The sequence below is a fragment of the Triturus cristatus genome, chromosome 4_1, assembly GCF_964204655.1.
Source record: "Triturus cristatus chromosome 4_1, aTriCri1.1, whole genome shotgun sequence".
In the NCBI taxonomy this organism is placed as follows: Eukaryota; Metazoa; Chordata; class Amphibia; order Caudata; family Salamandridae; genus Triturus; species Triturus cristatus.
In genome coordinates, this window is record NC_140585.1 from 308,505,344 (window position 1) to 308,530,934 (window position 25,591).

Here is a 25,591-nt window from a genome sequence, read left to right on the forward strand (position 1 = left end):
GGACCATGTGTGCGCTGCAGCTGCTAATGAATTACACTACACAGGTGGTTGGTTCTGTAGCGCGGTCCCAACTACCGCCGCTGGGCCCCGCCTCTTTATTTTATACTAGCGCATTGCGTCATACGCTGGATTTCAGGCGTACGCTACGTGCGTGGGTGAACTGAACCGTCACCCTGCACTATGAACATTACACCAGCCTCAAAATGAGCGTGGGGTTAGCCTGCTCCAACCAATCCTGAAGCTGCTCTCAGCATGAGAGAGTAGCTCCAGGATTGGTTGCATTGGTGTCCACTGTCGGGAAGGAAATCCTTCCCTTTCCTGCTCATGGACCCCGATCGGGAGAGAGGTGCAGACCGGGGGAGCAGCATATGGTTATTTTGGCGCCATAACACCCTACCATGTGGTTATACTTGTAGCCGCTACTGGCATATATACACGTCTCAGGGTCTCCAAATCATCGACAGTCTGTCCATCACTCTTAAAAACTCCTGACCTCATGATCCATGCTAACACTCAGTACATGCCGTAAAAGACGTTGCAAGAAAGCTGCTCAAACTCCCACTGCATGTGTGCAACATGGACCGAGGGTACTGTGCTTCCTTGGTTGTAATGTAACAGGAAAGGCCTTGCTGTTTCAAGGTCCAAAGTCTCACATTTCTGGAAAAGAGCTTGTCGAGAAACAGAAAGGAAAGTGGATTCTCCGGAACACCAGTGCCATCTGCTGGCTAAAGCTAGCACATGCCTGTCCATTCCATCCGTTCATTACTTTCAGTCGGAGGACCAGGTGAAGAGGATGTTCAGTCTCTTTCCTGTAACTGATGGTGTGCGTCAGTAGCTTACACAGCAAGCAAATCGGATATAAATGGGAGGAAGCTATGTTTAAAGTAGCCAGGCGCACTTCCTTTTTATTTTGTTATTATTATTATTTATTTATTTATTTATTTTTGTATACGACAACATTCGCAACAGCTGCTACAGGGTTAGCATAGGTTGAATCAATTGCCGTTTATACATCGGTGTTTATATAGCTAACCCCACGTGGCATTATTTATTGAAGAAGAGAGAAAAGCAGACAGAAAAGGTCAGAAAAGGAAGGGGTGAAAAAAGAGGTAGGGAACAGGCAATGAGAGAGATACATTCCTTATTAATTACATCGGACATTCTGTGTGCTCGCATGCAGGCCCGACAGGGCTATATTTGGATGCGACCATTTGCGACCAGTTAGCCACAGTTGTCTTGGTGGTACGATGATGTTATTATGTTAAATAATATTATAATATTAAATAACAATCATCATATTAAAATGTTATTATTTTTGATTAATGATATTTTTCGTGAAACGGTAGTGGAATCTAAGTTGGTTAAACATGCCCTTCGAGCAAACAAAAAAAAAAAGAAGAGGTGGTAAAAACCGCACACAAAAAACGTTAATACAAGTTCGAATCAGTGATAAAACGTAAAATGACGCCCCATCCCCCGCAATGTAGTTTGCCCTAGGCTCACATGTTCAGTTAAGCTGGAGGGATGATGTTGGGCATGGTGGGATCAACCATCCTCGTCGCCGATGTAAAGTCGTCTGCCCAAGGCCCATATACTAAAATAAAGGAGAACACAGAGACGTATGCTTACTCAACTGGCCACGAACACGTCCCGTTTAATAACAGGGTCACATGCCAAGTGACGCCTGTGTTCGATGGGTGTGGGGTGGGTGTAAGCACAGCCCCTAGTGAGGCAGCAGGACACTGCACGCCCCTGCAGAATGTGAAGAGGGGGCCCTGAGTCGCTCATATCTCACTGATATTCATTGGTCTTGGGTTGGAATGGGGCCTTTCTGAAGGGGGAGGGGGCCATGGAAGGGTTGTGGGTCTCCCTGCGCAGTACATATATGTGTTATCAGTGGCGCAGCTAGAGGGGGCGATGGGAGGCGGACAGCCCTAGGCGACATGAGTTTTGGGGGGTCGGCCGGCTCCTCCTCCCCCCTCTCTTACCTACAGCCGTTGCGGCCGCATTAATTGCCAGCACCCTCCACCCCCCCCCCCCTCCCCTTCGATCAGGATACAGCGGGCGGCAAACGCAGGGGCCAAAGGCCTAGCTACGCCACTGTGTGTTATGATCCTGGTTCGAATCCCTGAGGGATGCTGCCCCTCCCCCAAACCCGTGTGTATTTCAATGGTATTAGCAAAAGACAATGTTGGAAGGCCTACCTAAGAAGTCTGGTTAGAAGAGCTCAGATAAACAGGTTGGAATGGTGCTCCGAGACAGTAGCGTGCGAGCCCTTGTGGATCAGGCAAACATTTTATATTGGACTCTTTTTAGGCCTGGTCTAGAGACAGCTTTAGCAGTGTCTTCAGCCTCATGCAGTAAAACAAAATCATAAATAAAAGGCATATGTAAATTGGGTCAGCCCTCCCCATCCATTGCTCTATTCAACTTGCATTCACATTTTACTCCTGTTCACCAAAGTGTAAAGCAGGGGGTAGTGGGTGAGCCGCCTTCAGCTCTTTGCATTTCACCGGGACACAAGTGCTCTTCAGTGCCCAGGCTGATGGGTGAATACTTTACTTTGCGAGTTTTTATTTCTTTCCGTTATTTATTCTTTTTTTAGTCATGTCTTCGGGTTACAGTAATTCAAAGCCAGCTAATAGAATTTTTTGTTGCAGTAAAAATAATCCTATTTTCCTGTGATGCGCATTGAAAGTAAAGAGGTTTTTTGTACCTGTTGTCCATTACACCTGCCTGCTTGGACTCCCACGAACAATTCTATTCAAATCACATGCGCTGGTTAATTCTTTTAATTTAACATTTTTATTGGACGCATCTGGCCACCACATTTAGGCAACTTCATATTTTCTTTTTTTCCCTTTTTCATTTTTGTGGTATCTGCATTCACTTAAGAAATAAATATAAATGTGACTCTGACGCTAGCTTGTCAAGAGTAGGCCTATTTGCTTTGCTAATGATTGTTTTAACATGTCACAGGTGAGTGATGTGATCAGATTATTGTAGCGAAAAAATAAGCCGCTAGAGTTGCCTTTGAGAGAGAGAGAGAGAGAGAAAGAGAGGGAGAGGGAGGGAGGTCAGGTCAGGGAGGAGTCAGCCACGAAGGCAGAAGCCTGTGGAGGTGATGGAGGAAAAGAACACATTCTCAATCACATAATCGACATTGAAGATAACCCAAGTTTTGCTCTGGGTCAGTTGAGGATGTTGGGGGACCGCCCATGGAGTTGAGGCACTCGGGAAGGCACGCCCATGGACCACTTAAGAACAGGAGTAAGGTTTCTATCATGCAGAACCATTGCTAGCCATTTATAGTGGTGGGACAGCTACCACCACATCATTTGGAGTCTTTCTGCAGATGTGAGTTCATCAGCATGCACATGAGACCCAGCCTGACAGCTGTTAGGATGCACAATAGCGGTGCAGTGAAGAGACCTGGTGAAAGAAGAAATGGTGGCATACTGGAGACCAGTTTGCACATTTTGTAGAGGAAGGAAGTTACGTTTTCCGGTTAGGTCCAGGACAATGACAAAGGTAAGGTAAAAGACAAGCCAAGGAGGCTCAATCAGGATTTATAAAGTACGGCTAATCACCCGATAGTATATCCTTGTGCCTGCAGGCCCCGGAGGCTTATTCAGACAGCCAGGTCTTAAATTTGTGGCAATATCCTTATCATGGATGCAGGGCTACTATTTTCCTTATGATACATGGTCTCTCCTTTAACTTTCCCACAACCCACTTAAATCCTTGGTGTGTAGCTCTTTCATATGAATGAGAGAACTTGTTTTTAATTATTACTAATAAACATAGAATTTCTAGTGCAAAATTAAACACTTTAGAAAAGCTGTTAGGTATTTATTGTAAAAAGATATTAGAATCAGTTTAATATGAGCCAGTTCTATTTAACAAAAAAAAAGGAGCAGTAGCTCGGAATGTGTAGAAACATGCAGAAAGATTCGAACTTTTCTGTAATTACTACAGAGTGCAAAAAATAAACAGGTTTTATATATATATATATATATATATATATATATATATATATATATATATATAGATATATATATAGATATAGATATAGATATAGATATAGATATAGATATGGATATAGATATATAGATATAGATATATATACAGAGGAGAAGAGAGAAAAACACTCTTTCATTTTTGATCCTTAAACAGCTGCTTTAATTAAGCTCTGTGACCTGCAGCAGGCTGTGTGACATCGGAACTCAACTATAATTAGTTATTACAGGTGAAAGGCTGTGGAATTTCTTTATAATAGGCAACTGGGTTTTATACAGGGGTTGCAGAATATATATAAAATCATCAAGGTACATAGATGTGGAATTGTGAATCGTTAATGTATATTTACCTATATATACATAACTTCTTGATATTTTCATCATTGCTATATTTCCTATGATATTTTTTGTATCACAATATTCTTGTGGTCGATATTCTGGCATACATACAAGCACTTTCTAGGAAGGCTGGAGATTTTTTTATGTTTCCTATGCCGTCCATCATATGCTGCAGTGATTGAGTGCCACCAAAATTATGTCATTAGAAAAGATGCTAATGTGTGCTGGTTATTACTATACACACCAAGACCTTGGATTTCACTGTTTGTTTGTCAAGGACTGTATACTGAGAAGGTCTGTTGAGTCCCCTTCTTGATTACCTAATCAAAGTTCGATTCTTCCCAGTAGCCACAGTCCTAACCTTTGCAGAATAGTACAACTCAAAGGTGTCAAGTGTCTGCCTAAGAGAGTCCGAGATAGGAGGACAAAGTCACAAAGGGTAAAACAAAATATATATATATATATTTTTACAGAGTTTTATATAGCGCGAACTGGACCCGAATCAGGTATCAGAGCATTTTACATAGCACCAGTTGCATTACATGAGGACACATTCATTTTTGATAGGCACGGGGAGATTAAGTGATTTGCCCAGAATCACAGGATGTTCAGCGTCATTGCCAAGACTCAAACCCAGTTCCCCAGATTCAAGGTCGACCACCCTAGCTGTTAGGCCAACTCCTCTCACAAAGAGAGGAGTTGTCTATCAATTTACTCTTGATTGAAAAAGATTAGTACTGGAGCAATAGCAAGGCACCAAGCTTCACCTCAAATCAGATTATAAAGTTAGCCTAACATACCTCATTCCTCATCACTAACATTTCCTATAACAACTCTGATATACACTACTCAAACAAATCAAATCAAACAAACATTTGTAGAGTGCACTACTCACCCGTGAGGGTCTCAAGGCGCTAGGTGGAGGGGGGTGCTGCTACTGCTCGAACAGCCAGGTCTTGAGCAGCCTCCTGAAGGTTAGAAGGTCCTGGGTCTGCCGCAGGTGGATGGGGAGGGTGTTCCAGGTCTTGGCGGTGAGGTGGGATAACGATCTGCCGCCGGTGGACGCTCTTCGGATGCAGGAGTCGGTGGCGAGGGCGAAGTCGGCGGAGCGGAACTGGCGGTTCGGGTGTAGAAGGTGAGTCGTCTGTTGAGGTATGCTGGTCCGGTGTTGTGGAGTGCCTTGTGTGCGTGAGTGAGGAGTTTGAAGGTGATCCTCTTGTTGATGGGGAGGCAGTGCAGGTCTCTCAGGTGGGGTGTGATGTGGCTGTGGCGAGGGATGTCGAGGATCAGGCGTGCAGAGGCGTTCTGTATACGTTGTAGTCATTTCAGGAGTGTGGCCGAGGCTCCTGCATAGAGGGTGTTTCCGTAGTCCAGTCTGCTGCTGACGAGGGCCTGGGTGACTGTTCTTCTTGTTTCGGTGGGGATCCATTTGCAGATCTTGCGGAGCATTCATAGGGTGTTGAAGCAGGAGGATGAGACGGTGTTGACTTGCTTGGTCATGGAGAGTGTTGAGTCGAGGATGAACCCTAGGTTGCGTGCGTGGTCGGTGGGTGTCGGTGCTGTTCCCAGTGTGGTCTTCTACCAGGGGTCGTCCCAGGCTGAGGGGGTGGAGCAGAGGATGAGGACCTCCGTCTTGTCTGAGTTCAGTTTCAGTCGGCTGTTCTTCATCCCCTTGGCGATGGCCTTCATTCCTTCTTGGAGGTTGGTTTTGGCGGTGAGGGGGTCCTTGGTGAGGGAGATGATTAGCTGGGTGTCGTCGGCGTAGGAGATGATGTTGAGGTCGTGCAATCGGGCTATGTGGGCGAGCGGTGCCATGTAGATGTTGAACAGTGTCAGGCTGAGGGATGATCCTTGGGGTATGCCGCAGATGATCTCGGAGGCTTCAGATCAGAATGGGGGGAGGCAGACACTCTGGGTTCTGCCGAGGAGAAGGAAGGAGGTGGTCCATTCCAGAGCCTTGTCTCAGATCCCTGCGTTGTGGAGGCGTGTGCGTAGCGTGTGGTGGCAGACTGTATCGAAGGTGGGTGAGAGGTCCAGGAGGATGAGGGCCACGGTTTTGCCGTTGTCCAGCAGGGCCCTGATGTCATCGGTGGTGGTGATGAGGGCAGTTTCGGTACTGTGGTTGCTGCGGAACCCGGACTGGGACTTGTCCAGGATGTTGTTCTCCTTGAGGTAGCGGGTCAGTTGTCCGTTGACGATCTTCTCGATGACCTTCGCTGGGAACGGGAGCAGGGAGATGGGCCAAAGGTTCTTGAGGTCTCTCGGATCCGCCTTGGGTTTCTTGAGTAAGGCGTTGATCTCGGCGTGCTTCCAGCTCTCTGGGAAGGTCGCGGTCTCGAAGGAGATGTTGAGGATTTTGCGGAGATGGGGTGCGATGGTGGCGCTAGCTTTGTTGAAGATGTGGTGCGGGCATGGGTCTGACGGAGAGCCGGAGTGGATGGTTTTCATGATTTTTGATGGTGTCGTCGACGTTCACGTTGGTCCTGGTGAGTCGGGGGTCGATGTGGATGGTGGGCGGTGAGTCTGAGGTGTCGGTGGCTGTCAGGGTGGTCTGGTTGTTGAAGCTGCCGTGGATGTCTGTGATCTTGTGATGGAAGAAGGTGGCTAGGGAGTTGCACAGGTTTTAAAATGGTGGGATCTCGTTGGAGTGGGGGTTGGAGAGTTCCGTCACGATGTTGAGGAGCTCTTTGCTGTTGTGTGTGTTGTTGTCGAGGCGGTCCTTGAAGGAGGCCCTGTTGGCGGATCGGATGAGGTGATGGTGTCTGCTGATGGCATTCTTGTGGGCTGCGTAGCTGTCCGGTGTCTGTCCGCGGTGCCATTTCTTCTCGAGCTTTCGGCAGGTTTGCTTGGAGGCCTGAAGGTTGGCAGTGAGCCAGCTGTTTTTTCTGTACATGCGTCTGTTGGAGGGTTTCTTGATCGGGGCGAGAGTGTTGGCGCAGTCGTCGATCCATCGCCTGAGGTTGCGGGCAGCGGTGTCGGTGGGGTCGCAGGGGGGGCTTCGGGTGCGGGTGGTGTTTAGCTGATCTTCGGTGACTTTGCTCCAGCTGCAGCAGGGGATCTGTTGAGTGCGGTGGTGTGTGGTGGGTTTCCGGAAGGTGAAGTGGATGCAGCGATGGTCGGTCCAGTGGAGTTCGGTGGTGTGGCTGAAGGTGACGTGGGAACTTGCGGAGACGATGGGGTCGAGCGTGTGGCTGGCGGAGTGGGTGGGCGTTGTGACGAGCTGTCTGAGTCCGAGGTTGACGAGGTTGTCGATCAGGGTAGTGGAGTTGCTGTCGATGTTGTTCTCGAGGTGGAAGTTCAGGTCTCCGAGGAGGATGTAGTCTGCGGAGGCGAGGGCGTGCGTGCTGACGAAGTCGGCGATGGCGTCGCTGAACTGAGGCTGTGGTCCGGGGTGTCTGCAGACAAGAGTTCCTCTGAGGGTGGTGTTGGGGTCAGTGTGGATCTAGAAGTGCAGGTGTTTGGCAGAGCTGAGGGTGTCGTCGGTGCTGGTCGTGACCCTGAGGGTGTTCCTGTGGATCATGGTGATTCCTGCTCCTGCTCCATTGGTGCGGTCCCTGTGGGTGATCTTGTAGCCGTCCGGGATGGCTATGGCGATGTCGGGTGCCGAGGAGGCGTTCATCCAGGTCTCTGTCAGGAAGGCGACGTCCGGGGAGGATGTGTCGAGCAGGTCCCAGAATTCGACGCCGTGTTTGCGTGCAGAGCGGGTGTTGAGTAGTATGCAACTGAGGTGGTTGCGTCCTGTCTCGGTGGACGGTTTGGCAGCTCGGAGGCTAGTGAAGCTGCAGCTCCGGCAGGAGAAGGGTCCTTGGGTGCGCTTCGGGGCAGCCAGGAAGCAGGTTTGTGATCGTCCAGTGTTGAGTGCATGGAGGGTTCTGGCGTCGTAGCGGCGTCAGTCGTCGTGGTGTTTGCGGGCAGCAGGGGGTCTGGCGCTGGGCGCGGTCCAGGTGCAGACGGGCGCAGATGGGCTTCCCTTAGGTGTGCCAGCGGCACGCACTGCTCGCGGCCGCACGGCAGCCGCCATAATAAGGGGAGGTGGGAGGGAGGAGCAGCTGGGAGGCAGGAGCGGGACGAATGGGCGAGCGAGGGGGCGGAGCCGCAGGGGATGCAGCGGCAGGAAATGGGAGAGCGGAACGGGCGGAATGAAAACAGATGGCAAGGGGCACGGCAGAACGGGTGAAATGAAACAAACGGCAAAAAGGGGCACAATAGAGGTACAAAAGGGAAAAAGGCAGGCTACAGTGAAATCATGAAAACAGTACAACAGTTAGTACAAAGCAGTTCTCACAAGCGGGGGCAGACCGGAACAAGGGGCAGAGCGAGCACACAGAGACCTGAGGCGCAGGTGGGAGCCTGCGGGTGGAGAAGGGCCTCGAACACCCGGCAGCAGCGATAGCGGTGAGCTTCAGGGACACGGACACACAGGTGGTGCTCTGCGGCGTGGGGAGCGACCTGCCTGAGAACAGGGTCAAGGGTCACTCCTCATATACCCCCAAACATGCAATCTTCTACTCATACACCAATTCCAAATGCACTACCATTCACAAACAACTCTCAACTAACAACATAACCAACATTATAACCAAAAAAGATCACAGACCTCACCACCCTCACCTCTCACATAGTCACAATCTCCTTTATCTAACATCTTACTCACACAGCACACACTTGCATAACGAGACTTGAAGGGGCCTCCCTGCGAGGCACGTGGAGGGGCCCCCTCAGGGCTCAATCAGGAGCTCTGCAGCTAGAGTGCTGTGCTCAGGGGGCCCCCTGGAGCTTGGGGGCCCCCCGCACCTCGGGGCTGCGTGGTCCCCTGTTATGCCCCTGACAGCACAACTCACCACTACTCAACACCACACAAACCAACTCATCCACAACTTTCATGCCCACCCATCAGTGACTCTCATCAATCATTGATTGTAGAGTACTAAAACCATACGACCATGCTCCCCCACCACCCCTCATTCATAACCCTTCCACTTTCAACAAACAAAAAAGAAAGAAAAACACCACCAATCACTCAGACTTCACATCACCCATACTACATCACAACAGAGCAAAACCCTGCAGCCACAACTACCTCACAAACACAATCTGACTCATATTCTCCCTCCTATAAAGACCTCATTCAATCTGTAGTAAACCTATTTGGTCATGAGAGCAAAGGGGAGTAATGCCGCAATCCCAGCACGATCAACTCAGTAGCACTTACTACCTCCTCACCTTAATATTAAATAATAGTGACCACATGTCCACAAAGATCACAATACATAAGACCAATGATAACCCAGACACATTCACCCCTTTCCACAAAAGAAACCGATCACATCTAAAATGTTTGCTTACGAATGTCTATTCAATGAGCAAAAATAAATACAATATCTTTGACCTCCTAAAGATACAGAACCGGAAATACTGAATACTGGAAGGGTTAAAAGACATGGCCTCAGTACTGCATGAAGCTATCTCCCCGGTTGTGAAGCCATTAAACATAACGTTGAAAGAAAAAACAGAGGTGGACTGGCTGTTGGATTTACGGACACCATAATAATGACTAAGTTGGAAGAGGTAAGTATACAAGGTTGTGAAGCCCTTCTTTGGAGATGCCAACCCAGACCCACTTTCACCTGCCACTTCCTCCACCCATAAACAGTGCTTTTACTGATACTTTCTTGGACACAGTCTCAGATCTATCAACAAGATTATCCCATACCTATACTAGGTGACTTACACAGCTGTGCCCAGACTTACTAACATTTTGCGGCGCTTTTCTGTCACTTTTGTAACACTGTTGTGCAAGGCATCCTAAAGTGTGCCACCTAGGAAGAGAAGAAAGCAGCTCTGTCTTCATAGATATGGTGCTGTTCTGCTCTCTCCCTTTTACGCAGCACAGTGTAGTAACTTTAGTTGGGTGGTTTATTTGTAAATCTGTGGACTGGTTTGGTAAACCAAATATGCCTTAATCAATTGCTATCATATCAGGTCTAAATGCACACAACTTACTACAGATCATCTCTGGACCCACCCACATAGCAGGTCATCCATTGGAAATACATTTCCCCAACCTGGAAGTAACCACTAATCAACAAAACTCACCTTTCCATGGACTGTTCATCACATCTTAATCTCATTCAAGATCCCAGCTAAAACATAAACTAAAGCCCACCAAAGCACTATTATCCATAGACAGTGGGAAAAAAACTAGATATGCAGGTGTTGGAATCACACCTCACTGGATACAAGAAACTCTATGGAAATCTCTCTGAATGGATGTCCTCATCCTTTGACCTTTGAATTCCAAAAACAACTTTGAAAATGTCAATAGGAAGAAGTCCACTTCAACGAAAGAAGAGCTTAAGAAATTGGAGGCCAGTTCTCAACACTTCAATACAGATGGCTCAATGTACCTACACGGACACAACAGAATGTACAACTCAGACATAAACAAGGCCAAATAAAATCCACTACTCCAGCAGGATCGTTAATGACAAATGCCCAGTCAAGGAACTCCATAACATTCTATCAGAATTTCACAATCCAGAGGTCTGTCAAAACTCCACCCTACTTTTGCACGACATTTTAAATAAACTAGCAAGGCATTATGTAAACTAAGCAGGCACACTATGGGGCATATTATCAAGAAACGGCGTTAAAATTATCGCTGCTTTAGCAGCAGAAAACTGCTGCTAAAGCGGCGATAATGGGCTTGATAATATGCCCTTGAGAATTCCCATAGAAGCCCATGTTCTGGTGTCAACATTGGCTTCTATTGGAATTCTCTGCGGCATATTATCAAGCCCATTATCGCCGCTTTAGCGGCAGTTTCCTGCCACTAAAGCGGCGATAATGTTAACGCCGTGCTTGATAATATGCCCCATTATTCTTATCTAACAATCTAGAGAAACCACTCTTTCCATACTATACTGCCAACAACAATCACAACATATGATCCACTCCTATAGCATACTTCCAAGAAATTACATCCTCAGAATTTGAAGACCAACTAACAGCTCGGCTAGCTACTCTTCGGACCTCTGTTCTCGACCCATATTCAAAAAGATCTTTCAATCAGAATCAGTACCTATCAATATCAGAAACATTATGCAAAACTCCTTAAAAACAAGAACTTTCCCAGAAAAATTAAAGAAGGCGTACATACACCTACTACATAAGGAGACCAACTTGGACCATCAAGACCCCAACAGCTACAGAACAAACACTAATATTCCTTTCCTTAGCAAACGTATGGAAAGAGCAGCCTTTTGTCACATCTCAGCATTGATGGAAGGAAACAGACTACTCTCAGAATGGCAAGCAAGCTTCTGCACAGGGAGAGTGATCAAATCTGTCCTAACTGCAATTTGGGATGATTTAAAAACATAGGCCCACATGCATCAAAGCAAAAACCGGTCGCAAACGGGCAGATTCTCAGAATCTGCCCCTTTGCGACCGGTATTTTTGCATTTGGGATGTATCATCCCAAATGCAAAAATCGCAATTTAAGTAATCTCTACATTGCGATTACTTAAATTGCGATTGCATTTAAGGAATCTCAAATTGAGATTCCTTAAATGCAATGCATTAAAGTAACAATATTAGCGATTTCGCTAATAGGGGGAGAAAATTGCCATGAAGTTGAACTTCATGGTAATTTGCAAAAACGTTGAAAAATGCACTAAAGTGCATTTTTCAAAGTTCCATTTTACACACACACATGCCCTTGGGGCATGTGTGTGTGCAAGATGTACTCATATGCAGATTTCAGGGGTGCAACAGGGTGTCCTTTTGACACCCTGGCACCCTTGAAATTGCATGAGCAATTTGCGATTCTCTAATTGAGAATCGCAAATTGAGAAAGTCTTCCCATTCATTCCTATGGGCCTCTAGGCCCATAGGAATAAATGGGGAGGTATTCCTTAATTGCGAGTTGCAATTTGCGAGTTGCAATTTGCGAGTCGCAAATAAGGAATGTTTGAAATTGCTATTTTGTAAGCGATTTCTACATGCATAGCCTTTTGCTATTCCTTATTAGCGAATCCTTATTTTTCACTAATAAGGAATCGCAAATGGCATTGTTGATGCATGTGCCAGATAGTCAACAAAAATGGTGTGGCTAAATTACTTCTTTTGGACCATTATACAGCTTTTGACAAATTACACAATGATACATTACTTCTTAGAATGAAAGAAGTTGGGAAAGATGGCCTTACCCTCAATTGCATTTCCTCTTACCTAAACAACAGATCCTACCAGATTCACACACCACCTTTCACTTCAAAATGTTACTGCAGAGAAACAGGTGTTCCAAAAGGATCTATCATCGCACCTCTAATCTCTAACATGCATATGAAACTACTACTAATTCTTTTATTTTTTATAACTCTTTTTATTAACAATCATCGACATAAAATATACAATACAAAGGATTGGACATATGTTCATACAGTGGAGACAGACAGTGATTACAAATACAGCATTACTTTCCATTGGATACTACGGAGTAGGGCCCTCATCATCTTCGACGCTCCGGGGCGGGTTACATATATTCCCCTTGTACGAATTCCAGGGGTTCCAGATTTTGGAGCACTTTTGGGGGCAGCTTCGTGCTATGTAGACTGTCTTTTCCCTGTACATACACCAATCAAGATCTTTCTTCCAGTCTATAACCTCAGGTGCATGTGTCGCTCCCCAGAGCTGTGCAATATTCCTTTTGGCTACCATCAGCCCAAGCGTGACCCGTTGCGTTAGGTGATTGTTTAGGTCTGTCGGCTCCCAGACATTCAGGAGGCACCTGCGAGCCTCCGGGCGGAGTGTAACTGCTAGCACTTCGTTAAGTACATCATGTATCTTTCGTCAGTAGGATTGAATGTGTTCCCATTCCCAAATGATGTGGATAAATGTGCCTAGCTGTGCGCAACCCCTTCTACAATCCCCCCCCCCCTCCCCCCCCCCCCCGGGTACTCCCATGTGTAGCAGTCGTGGCCCCGTTACATAGACTCTATGGTGGATTTTGAGTTGCACTAACCTAAGACGTGCTGGAATTGCAACTATTCTTTGGGAGGACACTGCCTCCTGCCACTCTTCATCGTCCAATTCAATGCCATCCCCGACCCATTTGTCTCGCAATGCGTGGAGGGGGTTTTCCATGTTATTAATCAGCTTTTTAAAGATTAGTGATATTGTTTCTTTGGGTAAATGACCATCAAGCATCCTGTCTTCCAGTGGTGAGGCTTCAGGAGGGGAGGAGCCCCATGGGAGAATTGATTGAAGCGCGTGTCAAGCCTCAGTGTATCGAAAGTGTTCTGAGTTAGCCAGTTCGTGTTGCTGTTGAAGTGCAGTAAAGGGCTTCACCTCTCCCTTTTCCCATAGGTCCCTAATACGCGAGATCCCAATAAGTTCCCATTTATCAAATCCCTTTGATTTCCATAAGTCACCCAGCATTTGGGAATCTCACAATGGTGTTGCTAGTGTAGGTTTCTGCCCCCATCCAAGTGATCTGTTGGCCGCATGCCAGACATCAACTGAGTGATTAGTAGGGCCCGAGAGCGAGTATCTACCTGGCTTTGAATAAAGCATTTGATTGTAATTCCCCTCTGGGAGGAGTCACCTGTCCATGTTATATCTGGGGTCATCAGGGCGACCTTAGATGCCATGATTAATAGCTGCCAGATGTGCCGCCCAATAATATTTCTTGATATCAGGTAGGCTGATACCCCCGTCATACCAGTTGAGAGTGAGTTTGTGTAGTGCGATACGTGGTTTCCTGTCCCACTATAGATCTTGCTGGAGCCCTTCAATTTCTTTAAAGGATGAGTTTGGGACCGGATCGGACGAGTTTTGCAATGCTTATAAAAATCGGGGTAACCACATCATTTTAAAAAGAGCTGCTTTGCCCAACAGCGATAGGGGAAGTGTTTCCCAGCTGGTTATATCTCGCTTGAGCCTCTGCAGTGGCGGAACAAGATTATGATTATAGCGGAGTGACTGATCTAGGGAGATGAAAATTCTCAAATATTTAAAACCATCTGTAGGAATTTGTATTGGGTAATTTTGCGGTGGCCAGGGCGGATCTCCCCTAAGGACATAAAGAGAGACTTCTGCCAGTTAACACTGAAACCCGAGTATCTGCCAAATACAGCCAGGATGTCAAGGACCGCAATCAGGGATTTCGTGGGGGAGGCAAGATACAGCAGTATGTCATCCGCATAGAGGGAAATACGGTCTTCCCAGTCCGGAGACCAACGCAATCCGCGGATAACCAGATCTCTTCAGATCTATGCCGCAAGGGGTTCCAGGGCCAACGCAAACAGTAGGGGTGAAAGAGGGCACCCCTGGCGAGTACCCCCGGTTAAGTTGAAACATGTCCGATTTCTTGTTATTGACTACAACCTGTGCCATTGTCTCATGGTAGAGGAGGCGTATCCACTGTATAAAGCCCGGACCAAGTGGATTTTACCGTGAGAGGGAACAATTTTTTCATCTTAATGCCCACACCTCGTGAACTAGATGTGAAGCCCGCGTGTGCAATCATCGTGTAATCCCATCTGTGCATCGCCTTACATGAGTTCCCAACCAGGTGTGTTTCTTGGAGCATAATAATATCTGTGGCATGTCTCCTAACCTGCTGGAGAATAACACTACGTTTGATCTTATCCCCAAGTCCGTTAACATTCCAACTTAATATTTTAACATTTTTGTCCCACTGCGCACACATGACATCTAAGATAGCTGTCCAAGCCCTCTACAGCTAGGTCTGCATGTATTGTCGACATAAAAACCAAAACATTAAACAAACATCATTCCCCCACCCAACAACCCCCCTCCCTGCTTCCCTGCACCTTGGGTGTGAAACTGCCTATTGACAATTTGCAGAGTGCCTGTCGCCCTAATAAATAACTAAATGTAGACAAAAGTGGAGCGTATTGTCCCTTCCCCTTATGTCTCCCCTTTCAAATTGTCGTAGTATTGTCCCCAAAAGAAGGGAAGGAGTCATTTTCAAAAAGTGTCAGGTGGCTGGCCCCAGAGGAGGCCCCCCAAACGATCTATCACCATCATCAGCCCCCAATACCTGAATATAAGTCCCTCAGTGTCATGGGCGCCCTTTAGTGTCGGTCCGCACACCACGTCCCTTCAGCCCCGTGGTTGGGAGGCCGGGTCGTCATTGCCGCTGTGGTTGTCGGTAGGTCGGGTTATACGGCTCTCAAGCCAGTCAGATGCAGCCTTTGGGCGCTCGAAGATCCAGGCCCGCCCCTCGGATTCTACACGAAGGCGCGCCGGGAAGAGCATTGCATATTTAAACCCCTTCTCCCTGAGTTTCATACTACTAATTCTTATCAACAATTTCAGGCTCACCTGTTACAACTATGCAGATGATAAACAGATAATTCTTAAACTAGAAACCTCGATGCACATAGGAACATCGAACGTTAAACCTGCCTCATAGCCGTAGATCATTGGATGATGTCAATTCACCTGAAGTTGAATGCTTCAAAAACTGAAATACTGACCTGTGGTGATTGGAAAAACTACGTCATAACACCTTCTGGCCAGGTGAACGGATACCCTGCCAAAAATAACCACTAATGTGACAAATCTTAGAATTATCTTTGACTCAACACTTTCCAATGATACTCGAGTGGACAGGTTATCCCAAACAACCAATGAAAATACTTGGAGGCATCTTTCCACATCTTGCATTTCATCAAAAGGTACAAGCAACAACATCATTCTAGCTATCAAACATTAACTGTGCTAATGGACTCAGCCACAGCACTCCACTGTCAATGATCAGAAGGCTACAAAGAATCCAAAAGTCAGCAGCAACACTACTTATAAATGTAAATATAAGAACCCACATTTCCCCGGTCTTGTTGGCTCTACACTTACCCCAATAGCAAGAAGAACCGCTTTCAAACTACTGTGCATCACACACAGCGCTATTAATGGCAAAGGATCAAAATTCAATTGAGATAAAATCACCAAATATTCCCAATCCAGGAAGTTATGTTCCAGATTGGCACACTGCCTCCTAATTTCTGATTGTAAGAATAAAACCGTTGAAGGTACTGCTTTCTCTGTTCAAGCAGCAACTCCTTGTTATTCCCCCCTGTAAAGATCAGAGCCATTAAAACCCACTTAAAGTCCAGAAGGATGGTTAGGACTTTTGTTATTTCACTCCTACACTAAACATGTGTTGGCTCCTAACGGGAGGTTTACTTATTAGTCTCCTAGTGCATCATAAGTATCCGAAGATATTGGGAGAATACACCTCAACCACCGTTCGTTGTGGTATGCTTCAACATTGGTGTTTTCTGTCCATCTGACTAAGTAGTTACCACTTAGATAAACTCAACCACTTGTTGGGAGTTCACAATAATTTGTTTTCTGGATATAAGCAGGAATCAAGGTCTCTGATAAAAATGTTTTGGGGTATACTTGAAAGATTTCTCTTTTATTTGTGGGGTACCCTGGCATGGCTCAAATGTAAGGGTGAGATTTTTCCTGAAAACAATCTTTCATACATCCATATCGACTTTGTCTACATGTTTCGGCCCTGTCTGTTGCCCATCATGTCATCTGCCTTCCCAGGGCTCGTGAGATCTTTAGCTAAACTGTAATAAGGCATAAGGATCTCGAACCTGTATTGATGGAAAATGGATTACCTGTGATATAAATGCCAGAAAAACATTAATGTTGAAATCTTCTTTTTTGGAAGATAAGATTGAACTAATGGTAGCACTCCAAAGTGAGCACTGCAAGTAGGCAAAGTTGATATGGATGTATGAAACTTTTTTTTCAGGAAGCATTCCATCCTAATCTTTTAACCAGGTGCCCCCTCAAATAAAGGGAAAATCTTCCAGTTATACCCTGAGACGTCTTTATCACAGACCTGGTTCCCTGCTTATATCCAGAAAAAATGTATCATTAACTTCCAACAATTGGTTGAGCCCATCTGAGTGGTACCTACCTACTCAGACGGTGAGACACCAATGATGCTGTCTCACAATATCTAACCTTTATTTAATTTACTCACCCCTCTTTTTTCCACTTTCATTAACTCAATCTAATAATTATGCCTAACCCTTATTATCTTAATATATCAGCACTTGAAAATGGAAAATCTTCATAACATTTCATCATAAATCATTAATAATCCATAACCCAGCGTCCTCTCCTATTACTAGTTGACTTTATGCTTGTTTTTGACTATGTACAATACTGCTCTGCCTTTTAGGTTGGTTTGCACAATAAAAACACTACATAACAAACTTACACACATACAACCACTGGATTAACCAATAACTTTGGGCTACGGAGTAACGTACTACCTGCCACTAAGCACTTCTGTGCCTTGTCAGGGGCAGCATGTGATATATAAATTTGGCACATAAAGAAGAAGCCCAAATAGAACATAATTGTCCAGTGCTGAGTTCTGTAGTCCCTCTGTTGCCCTTCATTCATGATGTTCCATGTAGCTTTGTGACCACACCTTTAGGTGACTACCAGCGCTGAGAAGGCTAGTTATTCTAGGCAGCACGGATGTTTAACAGTGCTATGAGAATGGCATCCAGCAAAGTGTCATCTGAAAGGGCTAGGTGTGCTCCTTCTTCTATTGGATACGAATACACTGGTAAGCACTAGGCACTGGCACAGCTCTCAACCCATATGTAACACTGTTATATCACCTGGGCCTTCACGCCCATCAACAAAGCACAAATTAAGGTCAACTCTGGGCAGCCTTGGCTTGGACATCTTTTAAATTCAACCATATTTGAAAGCTCATCATCTAGACATCTCTTTGCCAAAGAAGAAACCAAGTTGGAGAGAATAACTTTAAAAATACTAGGTCACGTTTGAATGTTTAGAGTAATAGCGGTTTAACATGGTCAAGTGCCTTCTTTGCTGCAATACTCAAAATTGCAAGTAAAAAATCCAAAATATGTTTATGGGCATAATCTGTGTTGACCACCCTGCTTATGATATGTTTGGTGATTGTGAATAGGGCCCACCAGGTCGAGGAGAGTGATGGTGAGTGAGATGGGTTCAAGACTTTTTTGCAAACATTTTTTTAAACGTTTTTTTAATTGTTTTGTATAATGCTATTAGAAGTGTGTTTTTCAAAAGAATGTTTTCCAAAAGATGTTCCTCATCATGTTTCAATGTTCCTGTGGTAGGAAATTCTTTCGCCCTGAGGAGAAGGCGAGCATTTTCACCATGGACCACTTCCCTCTGTGGTATCGCCGAGCGGCTGAGCATACTCCCGGGAGCTTCATCTTCTTCATCTCCACCAATGAAAACCCAGGTACGTTGTAAACCGAAGAGCCCCCGGCCTCTGCGGGCAAAGAGGGCAGCCATGAGTGGCAAAATGGCGGAAGGTAGGAAGAAGGGAATGGGACACTCCCCTGTCTCAGTAAACACACTGCTCTCTTGATGTCTCACTGTCCTTAAGAGATGTGCATGAGAAAGTAAGGGTCTTTCCTTTTAATGAGGGTTAATGGGGTCAAGGGTTAGAAATCAGGATTTTTTTTCCAAAATATTTCACCTTTGAGTGATATGATCCTGTAAACATGATGGGCTACAGGGTATAGCATTGCTCGTTGCCTTTTTCAAGCCAATTGAATAGTATCTTTTGAGTGACATCAAATGCGGGTTTTGCAAAATGTATACATTAAATGTGCTGTCAAGAGACAGCTGGAATTATCATCAACACATGTCAATAATGTTGCCACCTTCTTGAGAAGATGGCCACAGTCGCTGGTATTGGTTGGATTTCCTTTGAATTTGTGTAAAGCCAAGCACAAATACAGATGATGTGGAGAATAGCTTTGTACATTACGTACTCGCTGCAGATATAATATGAGGCATATGGTTTTCACGCACCAATTGTTCACGTGGGCACTGAATGAAGTCTCCTATATTGCAAGGGAGTCTTCAATCCCTGAATAAAAGCCCATCTCCAATTTCCTTAATACAGTCAAGTTGTGACATCATTCTTCACTTGTAATAATAAAGTGTAGGAAATACTCAACAATCCTTCTTTTTACAGCTGGGTCGTGATGTCATAATGGCAGCGGCCAGAGCTAGCAGCCAAGTTGAAATGCAGGTCTCAGAGCATAATTACAGCCATAGTTTAAACAATGAAAATAAGAATTTTTCTTTTCCTACTTCTGATCTGTTTTTCTAAATGCCCAGTAAGTAGCAGAAAGACCATATTTATGACAATATGTTTGTTTTTGTCAATGCTGTAGGTCATTACACGAAAGACAGAATTTCCCTGCATGTTTCTACACATTCTGAGCTATTGCATGTTTAAATCTGACTTACGTTAACCTGATTCGGATATCTCTTTGCAACGAATTACTAACTGCTAATGGCATGTTCAATTTTGCACTACAGATTCTACTTTTATTCTTCACATCGGCATACATCCTATGTCTTTCATGTGAAAGAGCAGCACACCAAGGATTTAAGCAGTTTGTGGGACTAGTGATGTTGTGACCATGTATTATAAGGAATAAAGCAGCCCCTCCCATATATTAAAAGGCTATTGTAAGTCATCTAGGAGTTCCATGATCTTATAAAGGAACTCGGTCTTCTGCCTCGTTCCTCTATATGGTCACTGATCTCTTCTGTGACTTGCACTAACCATGTGATATACAGCATAGGGTATACGTTATCCCATATATCACATGTGAATAAGAAACAACAGTAAGATATCAGCAGAGATGGGGGATAACCATGAACTTCCTATAGAGCATGCATGTGACATGAAGAAGGTAACATCTTTTCTAACTGTGACGTATGCATGTGTGGGCTATTCTGGTCAGGAGCCAACATCCATCTCATGTGACACTCTACTGAGCCCTCTGAATGACTTACTTTTTCAGATCATAACCCCCCGGACGTTGACCCTCCAATGCCCACTGCTGAACCAAGCACGTCTGACGAGTGGCAGCATCAGGGTATCTGTATATGGACTCAAAGAGGCCCTGCGGGGTGCCATCTTCATGCTATAGGGCATCTCACCCCATCAAACATGGCACACTTACACTCCTCTACCCTTGCTGCCATCGCTCATCTTTTTCATGGCACGACATGGTATGTGCATGGTTCATGGGCATACTCTGTTCTGTGAAGCACAGCAGCAGCAGCATGCGATTCACCCCTTGAACATGTGATGTCATGCCGACGCCTGTGTATGAGTACATGGGCGCATACAGCCATCTTTTTGCCACTCAGCCTATTTTTTTTTTTTTTTAACGTGGTTTTCTATAATGCGGACCAAGCCTTTGCGGCGTGGGAGGGCAATATACAAATTAAAGAAAAACTAGAATTCAATGCTGAACAGAGCAAGTGAGAGAATACCAGTGAGTTGCATACGTGATAAAAGACATGAAAACAATATGGTGTGCCACATAAATGGAGTGGTACAACATGCACCCAGCAGTCCATAATATAACATTCCATTCAGTCCATTATGAGAAGGTGAGAGACCTCCAGAGTGGAGCAGGTGATGTAGTATGGGTGAGACATGAGGAGATGTGAGGAGACAGGCAGAAGCTTGTGCATGACACCCCTGACTTTTGTTTCTTTGGAAAGATACTGCGGACCCTTAGGTGCAAGTCAAGGAGAGAGGGAAGCCTGGATGGAGAGTTAAAATGCTGGAACGTTAGGGCGGTGGGTGGGCCTGGTCACCCTATCACAGCTTTATGGGAAAAGTACAGATGAAAATTCCAGCTACAAAGTGCCACCGCACAAACCTACACACCTGGGTAAAAATACAGCCATAAAAAGTGCTTGTATCAACTCCTGCATTGTCAACAACAGAGGACCTGTAATACTGATGAGCACAGAGGGGCAGATTTACAAGCCCCTTGTACCACCTTTACATCACTTTTCCCATGCTGAAAGTGACGCAATAGTGGCGCAAGGGGCTTGTAAATATGCCCCAGAGTGTTTTAGGGATGGGCCCTTTGTGTTTTAATAACGGGCAGAAATAAGGAACAGCAATTTTATAGCCTGGTGGTGTGCCACAGGTGACAACTTGCCTGAGAAGTGTGAAGATTTTAAATATATTTTTCTAGAAGTACATAAACGTCTCCGATTACAGAAACATAGGATTTGATCATAGAAAAAGGCAGCTTGTTCCTTTAAGTCAATTTTCTACCTCTTCGTGACACACTGGCCCACATGGTCTCAGCCTTTTCCCTTAATTTTTCAGGACTGTGGCTCCCATATTTTATTCAAAAGAACTTTTGAAATACTCAATTTTATTCTCTTTTTTCTGTCACTCATGCAGTCAGTATGTACCACGCACCGACATGACATGCTCTGATTTGCACCAATCACTTACTGTCGGCACACAAACGGATTTGCAACGCTCTGATTTTTCAACTATCGCAAATACCTAAGACATGCTCAGATTACCAACCCATCTTTTAGTAATTCTTAGGACATGCACAGATTACCCACCCATCTCTTAGTAATCCTCAGGGAATGCTTAGCTGACCCACCCGTCTCTTAGTAATCCTTAGGGCATGCTCAGATGACCCACCCATCTCTTAGAAATTCTTAGGACATGCTCAGACGACCCATCCGTCTCTTAGTAATCCTCAGGGAATCCTCAGATAACCAACGCGTCTCTTTCTAACCCTTAAGACATGCTCAGGTGACCCACCCTTCTCTTAGTAATCCTTAGGGCATACTCAGATGACGCACTCGTCTCTTAGTAAATCTTAGGGCATGCATAGATTTCCCACCATCACTTAGTAATCCCTTTGGGTGGAAAATAGTGGCCAGTGAATAAGAACCAACCGGGGCCAGGTTGCTGACACATTAACTGTGAGGTAGCCCTTGCCCTTCCCATGCCCCCGTCATTTCATTTACTCAAGGAAGGTCAAAAATTGAATGAGCATTGGCTCTTATCGCTCCCCCCACTTGAAATGTAGTTTCCTCAACAGAGTCTGAAGAGTACCTGGACATAAAGATTGCATCCATCCCGTCATCTGACCATCTTGGGTGCGGTCCGACTATTTGTGAGCCTGGATGTCTGCTTGTGGTGACTCTCTGGATTAGTCTATGTACATGGGTATCAGTGTGTCTGTTGGTCGCTTTGCATGAGTGACTGCATGTCTTGTGGTCTGTGTACATGAGTGCCTGAACGTGTGGCAGTCTGTGCATGGGTAGCTGTATGTCTGGTGGTCTCTCTAGATGGATGTATGTGTGATCTATGTAAAAAGGAGCATAGATGTTCTGCGCCTGCATTGTATACACTATTCAGAAGCCATACCCCATGTCTTTGTCAGTGTTTGTTTTCATTACCTATCAATCCAATGTATCTGTACAATACCAATCTCTAAATTTAGTCAGCGTGGTAAGCGTGGGAACATCTCTTAGACTGGAGTTCCTGGCTAGCTCAGCGAAGATGAAGGAATCTTTATGAGACTTTCCCTTAACATTGCTTTATTGCTGTTGAGTCTGTCAATTTCATTCTCTATAGACAAGCCTTTCCATTGTTGGTTACCTTTACAAAGGTTGCAAAAATTGTTATCAAAACTTTACAGAGCTTATGGAGGAAAATGGTTATACACTGCTTCCGGTGACCATGATCGAGCACCAATACCTGATTTAGGCTATCTTGCCACTTTTTTTCTATAAGTCCTATCAGGGAATCGGCTATTGCAGCCAATCAAACTTTCTTCATTTTTGTATTGCCATGGGCTCGATACTCTGTCCGCTACACAGGATATTTACTAACTTTTTTTTCATGCAAACTGATATTTTTTACAGTGTTTCTAGAGTTGAAGATTTTTGACATCGAATTCATTTCCCATTGAAATCCCACTGCTGCTGCTGGGATATGTGCCAAGGTGCCTAAGCCATGTGGTACTCCCCGCGGGTCTTTGTTGAAGATTCAATAGACCATGATGTTTCTGTTTTTGGCCACCTTGAGGCCAATCGCTTGATGCTCTGAATCTCTCCATGGTCACTCATCCATTTTCATTTGTCGCACAGCGTGTGCGGCTTATGAAACAGATTTGAATACAATGAAGATAGAATGCGATCAAGTATACATTTAGAGCTATCGCGTTGTCAGGGATCACCCAACATATGCGTTCAATTTTCTAAGAAGAGGGTACCTTGCTCACCTCCCGCTCTTTGCTTGCTATATTTCCCCATTATCACAACTCATGAAAACATCTGGTGAACATCAATGCCAGATGTTTCGTCACAATTTTTCTCATCTGTTAATTACTGAGCAGAAAAACTCACATTCTGCTTGTCGTCACTGCCCACACCCCAACACCACTCATTGTGAACCTACTTCTACTAGTAAGTAACATTGTCCATGTCTATGTCTTTGACAGAGGGGAAAGCCAGCCCTCCGGAGGTGGTGACCGTGAGCACGGCTGTATCTGTGACTGTGGATGGGAAGACCGCCATTGCAGCAGGTAGGAGCTGGGTTATTTTACTTCTACGATCTGTGGATGGAGGGACGTGAAACTGATGTGATATTAAACACGTGGAACCCATCAGTGGCAACCACATAGACCCAGGGACTGTCAACAAAGGAAAGTGATGGGATTGTGGTGTAATACCATTTATTCTTGGTGGGAAATATAATATCCATAGTCACTGTTCTGCACCATTACTCAGATGTAAGAACTGTCAGCAGCAAACTAGAGGTCCCCACTATGGGAGGGAGAGTAAGTCTGATGACTACCGCTAATGTAAAAGGGAATTCTGTAGGGCATGTTAATGCCCTCTTTCCATGACACTTAATTGACACTGGCCAGCATGAAATGTGGCAGGTATGTTATCGGCAGTAGTCACATAGATCATACATCTATTGCCTGTATCTGCAGATGTTCCCACGTCATGGTGTTCTGACGTATCGCGATGAGAGGACGCCTATTTCGCAATGCATCTGTTTGAAACTTGTATTTCTAACTAGCGCTGTGGCATTGACTATGGTGGTTACGTATGGCTTTATAATGTAATGACCTGGAAGAAATCTCTTGACATGTTGATCATCAATTCTTTGGATCTGAAGTAAGTCTGAGAACATTGTTATGGCTGACCCACTTTGACTTCCATCTATAACTGGTGGGTTTTTTATGGGGCTACTACAGGGAGTAGCTACCAGTAGTCTAGCAGGTGCAGTGACACAGGAACCAGGGGCCTTTGGGGCTGCATTTCTGCACCCAGCATGCGTGCAGTGGGGTTCTCTTTTCCCTGCTGGTGCCAGGACAACTAAACGGCTGTTTACTGTCTGTCCAGGGTAAACTACATGTGGTAAACACAAAATAGAGACAATAATCAGAAGAGGTGTAAGATGATGAATTCAATTGACAAGAAAACTTGATCCGGCGCTCCTGCTGTTGATGGGCGCTTAGACCACTGCGTCTTGACTGATAGCCTGAACTCTTAAATGGAGATTAGAGAAAACAACCCACACAGCTGATAGTCCCTAGCTAGAACAGTTCAATGACTTCGAATTTGGAAAAAATGAATAAATAAATGAATGAAAGAATAAAACACTAGGTGGATAAAGGGTTCATCCTTTTCCCATTACTGTTTACCACACACATGTTCCTGCTGTCAAAATGATTCACTTCATCGTCTAGGGAGTCAGATACTCGATGATGACCCAGGTAGTTTTGGGTCTGTTTAAAAATATGAAGATGGGAGCACAATAACTCAGTTACCGAAACACACACCAGCGCCTTTTCCAGTTTTCAGTAATTTTGGATACCCTAGAACTGCAAATCTAGTCAATAGAGACAATTTTGCATTGTACACCGGCGTAAGCTTGTTGGGGGGATTCTGCTCATGCACAGAACTATGCGCAGGAAACCAGGACCTTAGTGAATTGTGGTGTACCAAAAACTCACCTTAGTACCCAGAACCACGCCATGGTGCGGGGATTCTGCTCATGCACAGAACTCTGCACAGGAAACCAGAACCTCAGTGAATTGTGGTTTACCAAAAACTCACCTTAGTACCCAGAACCCCTATCCGGCTAGCATCAGTGTCTCATTCTTTCTCCATACTACAGCGAAGCTACCAATGATTAGACAACCCAGAACAAGCGACTTAGGGTACTCTCAGGAATGGTGGGAATCAAGAACACTCTTTCATTTTTATTCTCATATCAGTCCACAACGTGAGTAATCAGAGACACGGAAAAGTTTAAAATGTTTATTTTTAACTACATGCTGTAAGATGCAGTA

At 45.2% G+C, this 25,591-nt stretch overlaps 1 protein-coding gene across 6 annotated transcripts in view; it reads left to right on the forward strand.

Moving 5' to 3' along the window:
* The window catches only part of CACNA2D4 (calcium voltage-gated channel auxiliary subunit alpha2delta 4), a 1,002,329-nt gene that overhangs the window by 513,757 nt on the left and 462,981 nt on the right, over nt 1-25,591 (forward strand). For 3 of the 6 annotated variants that reach the window (XM_085652199.1, XM_085652201.1, XM_085652200.1), the window contains 3 exons: nt 18,533-18,660; nt 20,246-20,320; nt 23,726-23,809. In XM_085652199.1, coding sequence (XP_085508325.1) covers nt 18,533-18,660; nt 20,246-20,320; nt 23,726-23,809 — 287 coding nt within the window. The remainder of the gene's footprint in view (nt 1-18,532; nt 18,661-20,245; nt 20,321-23,725; nt 23,810-25,591) is intronic. The other 3 variants (XM_085652202.1, XM_085652204.1, XM_085652203.1) reach the window with 1 other exon arrangement.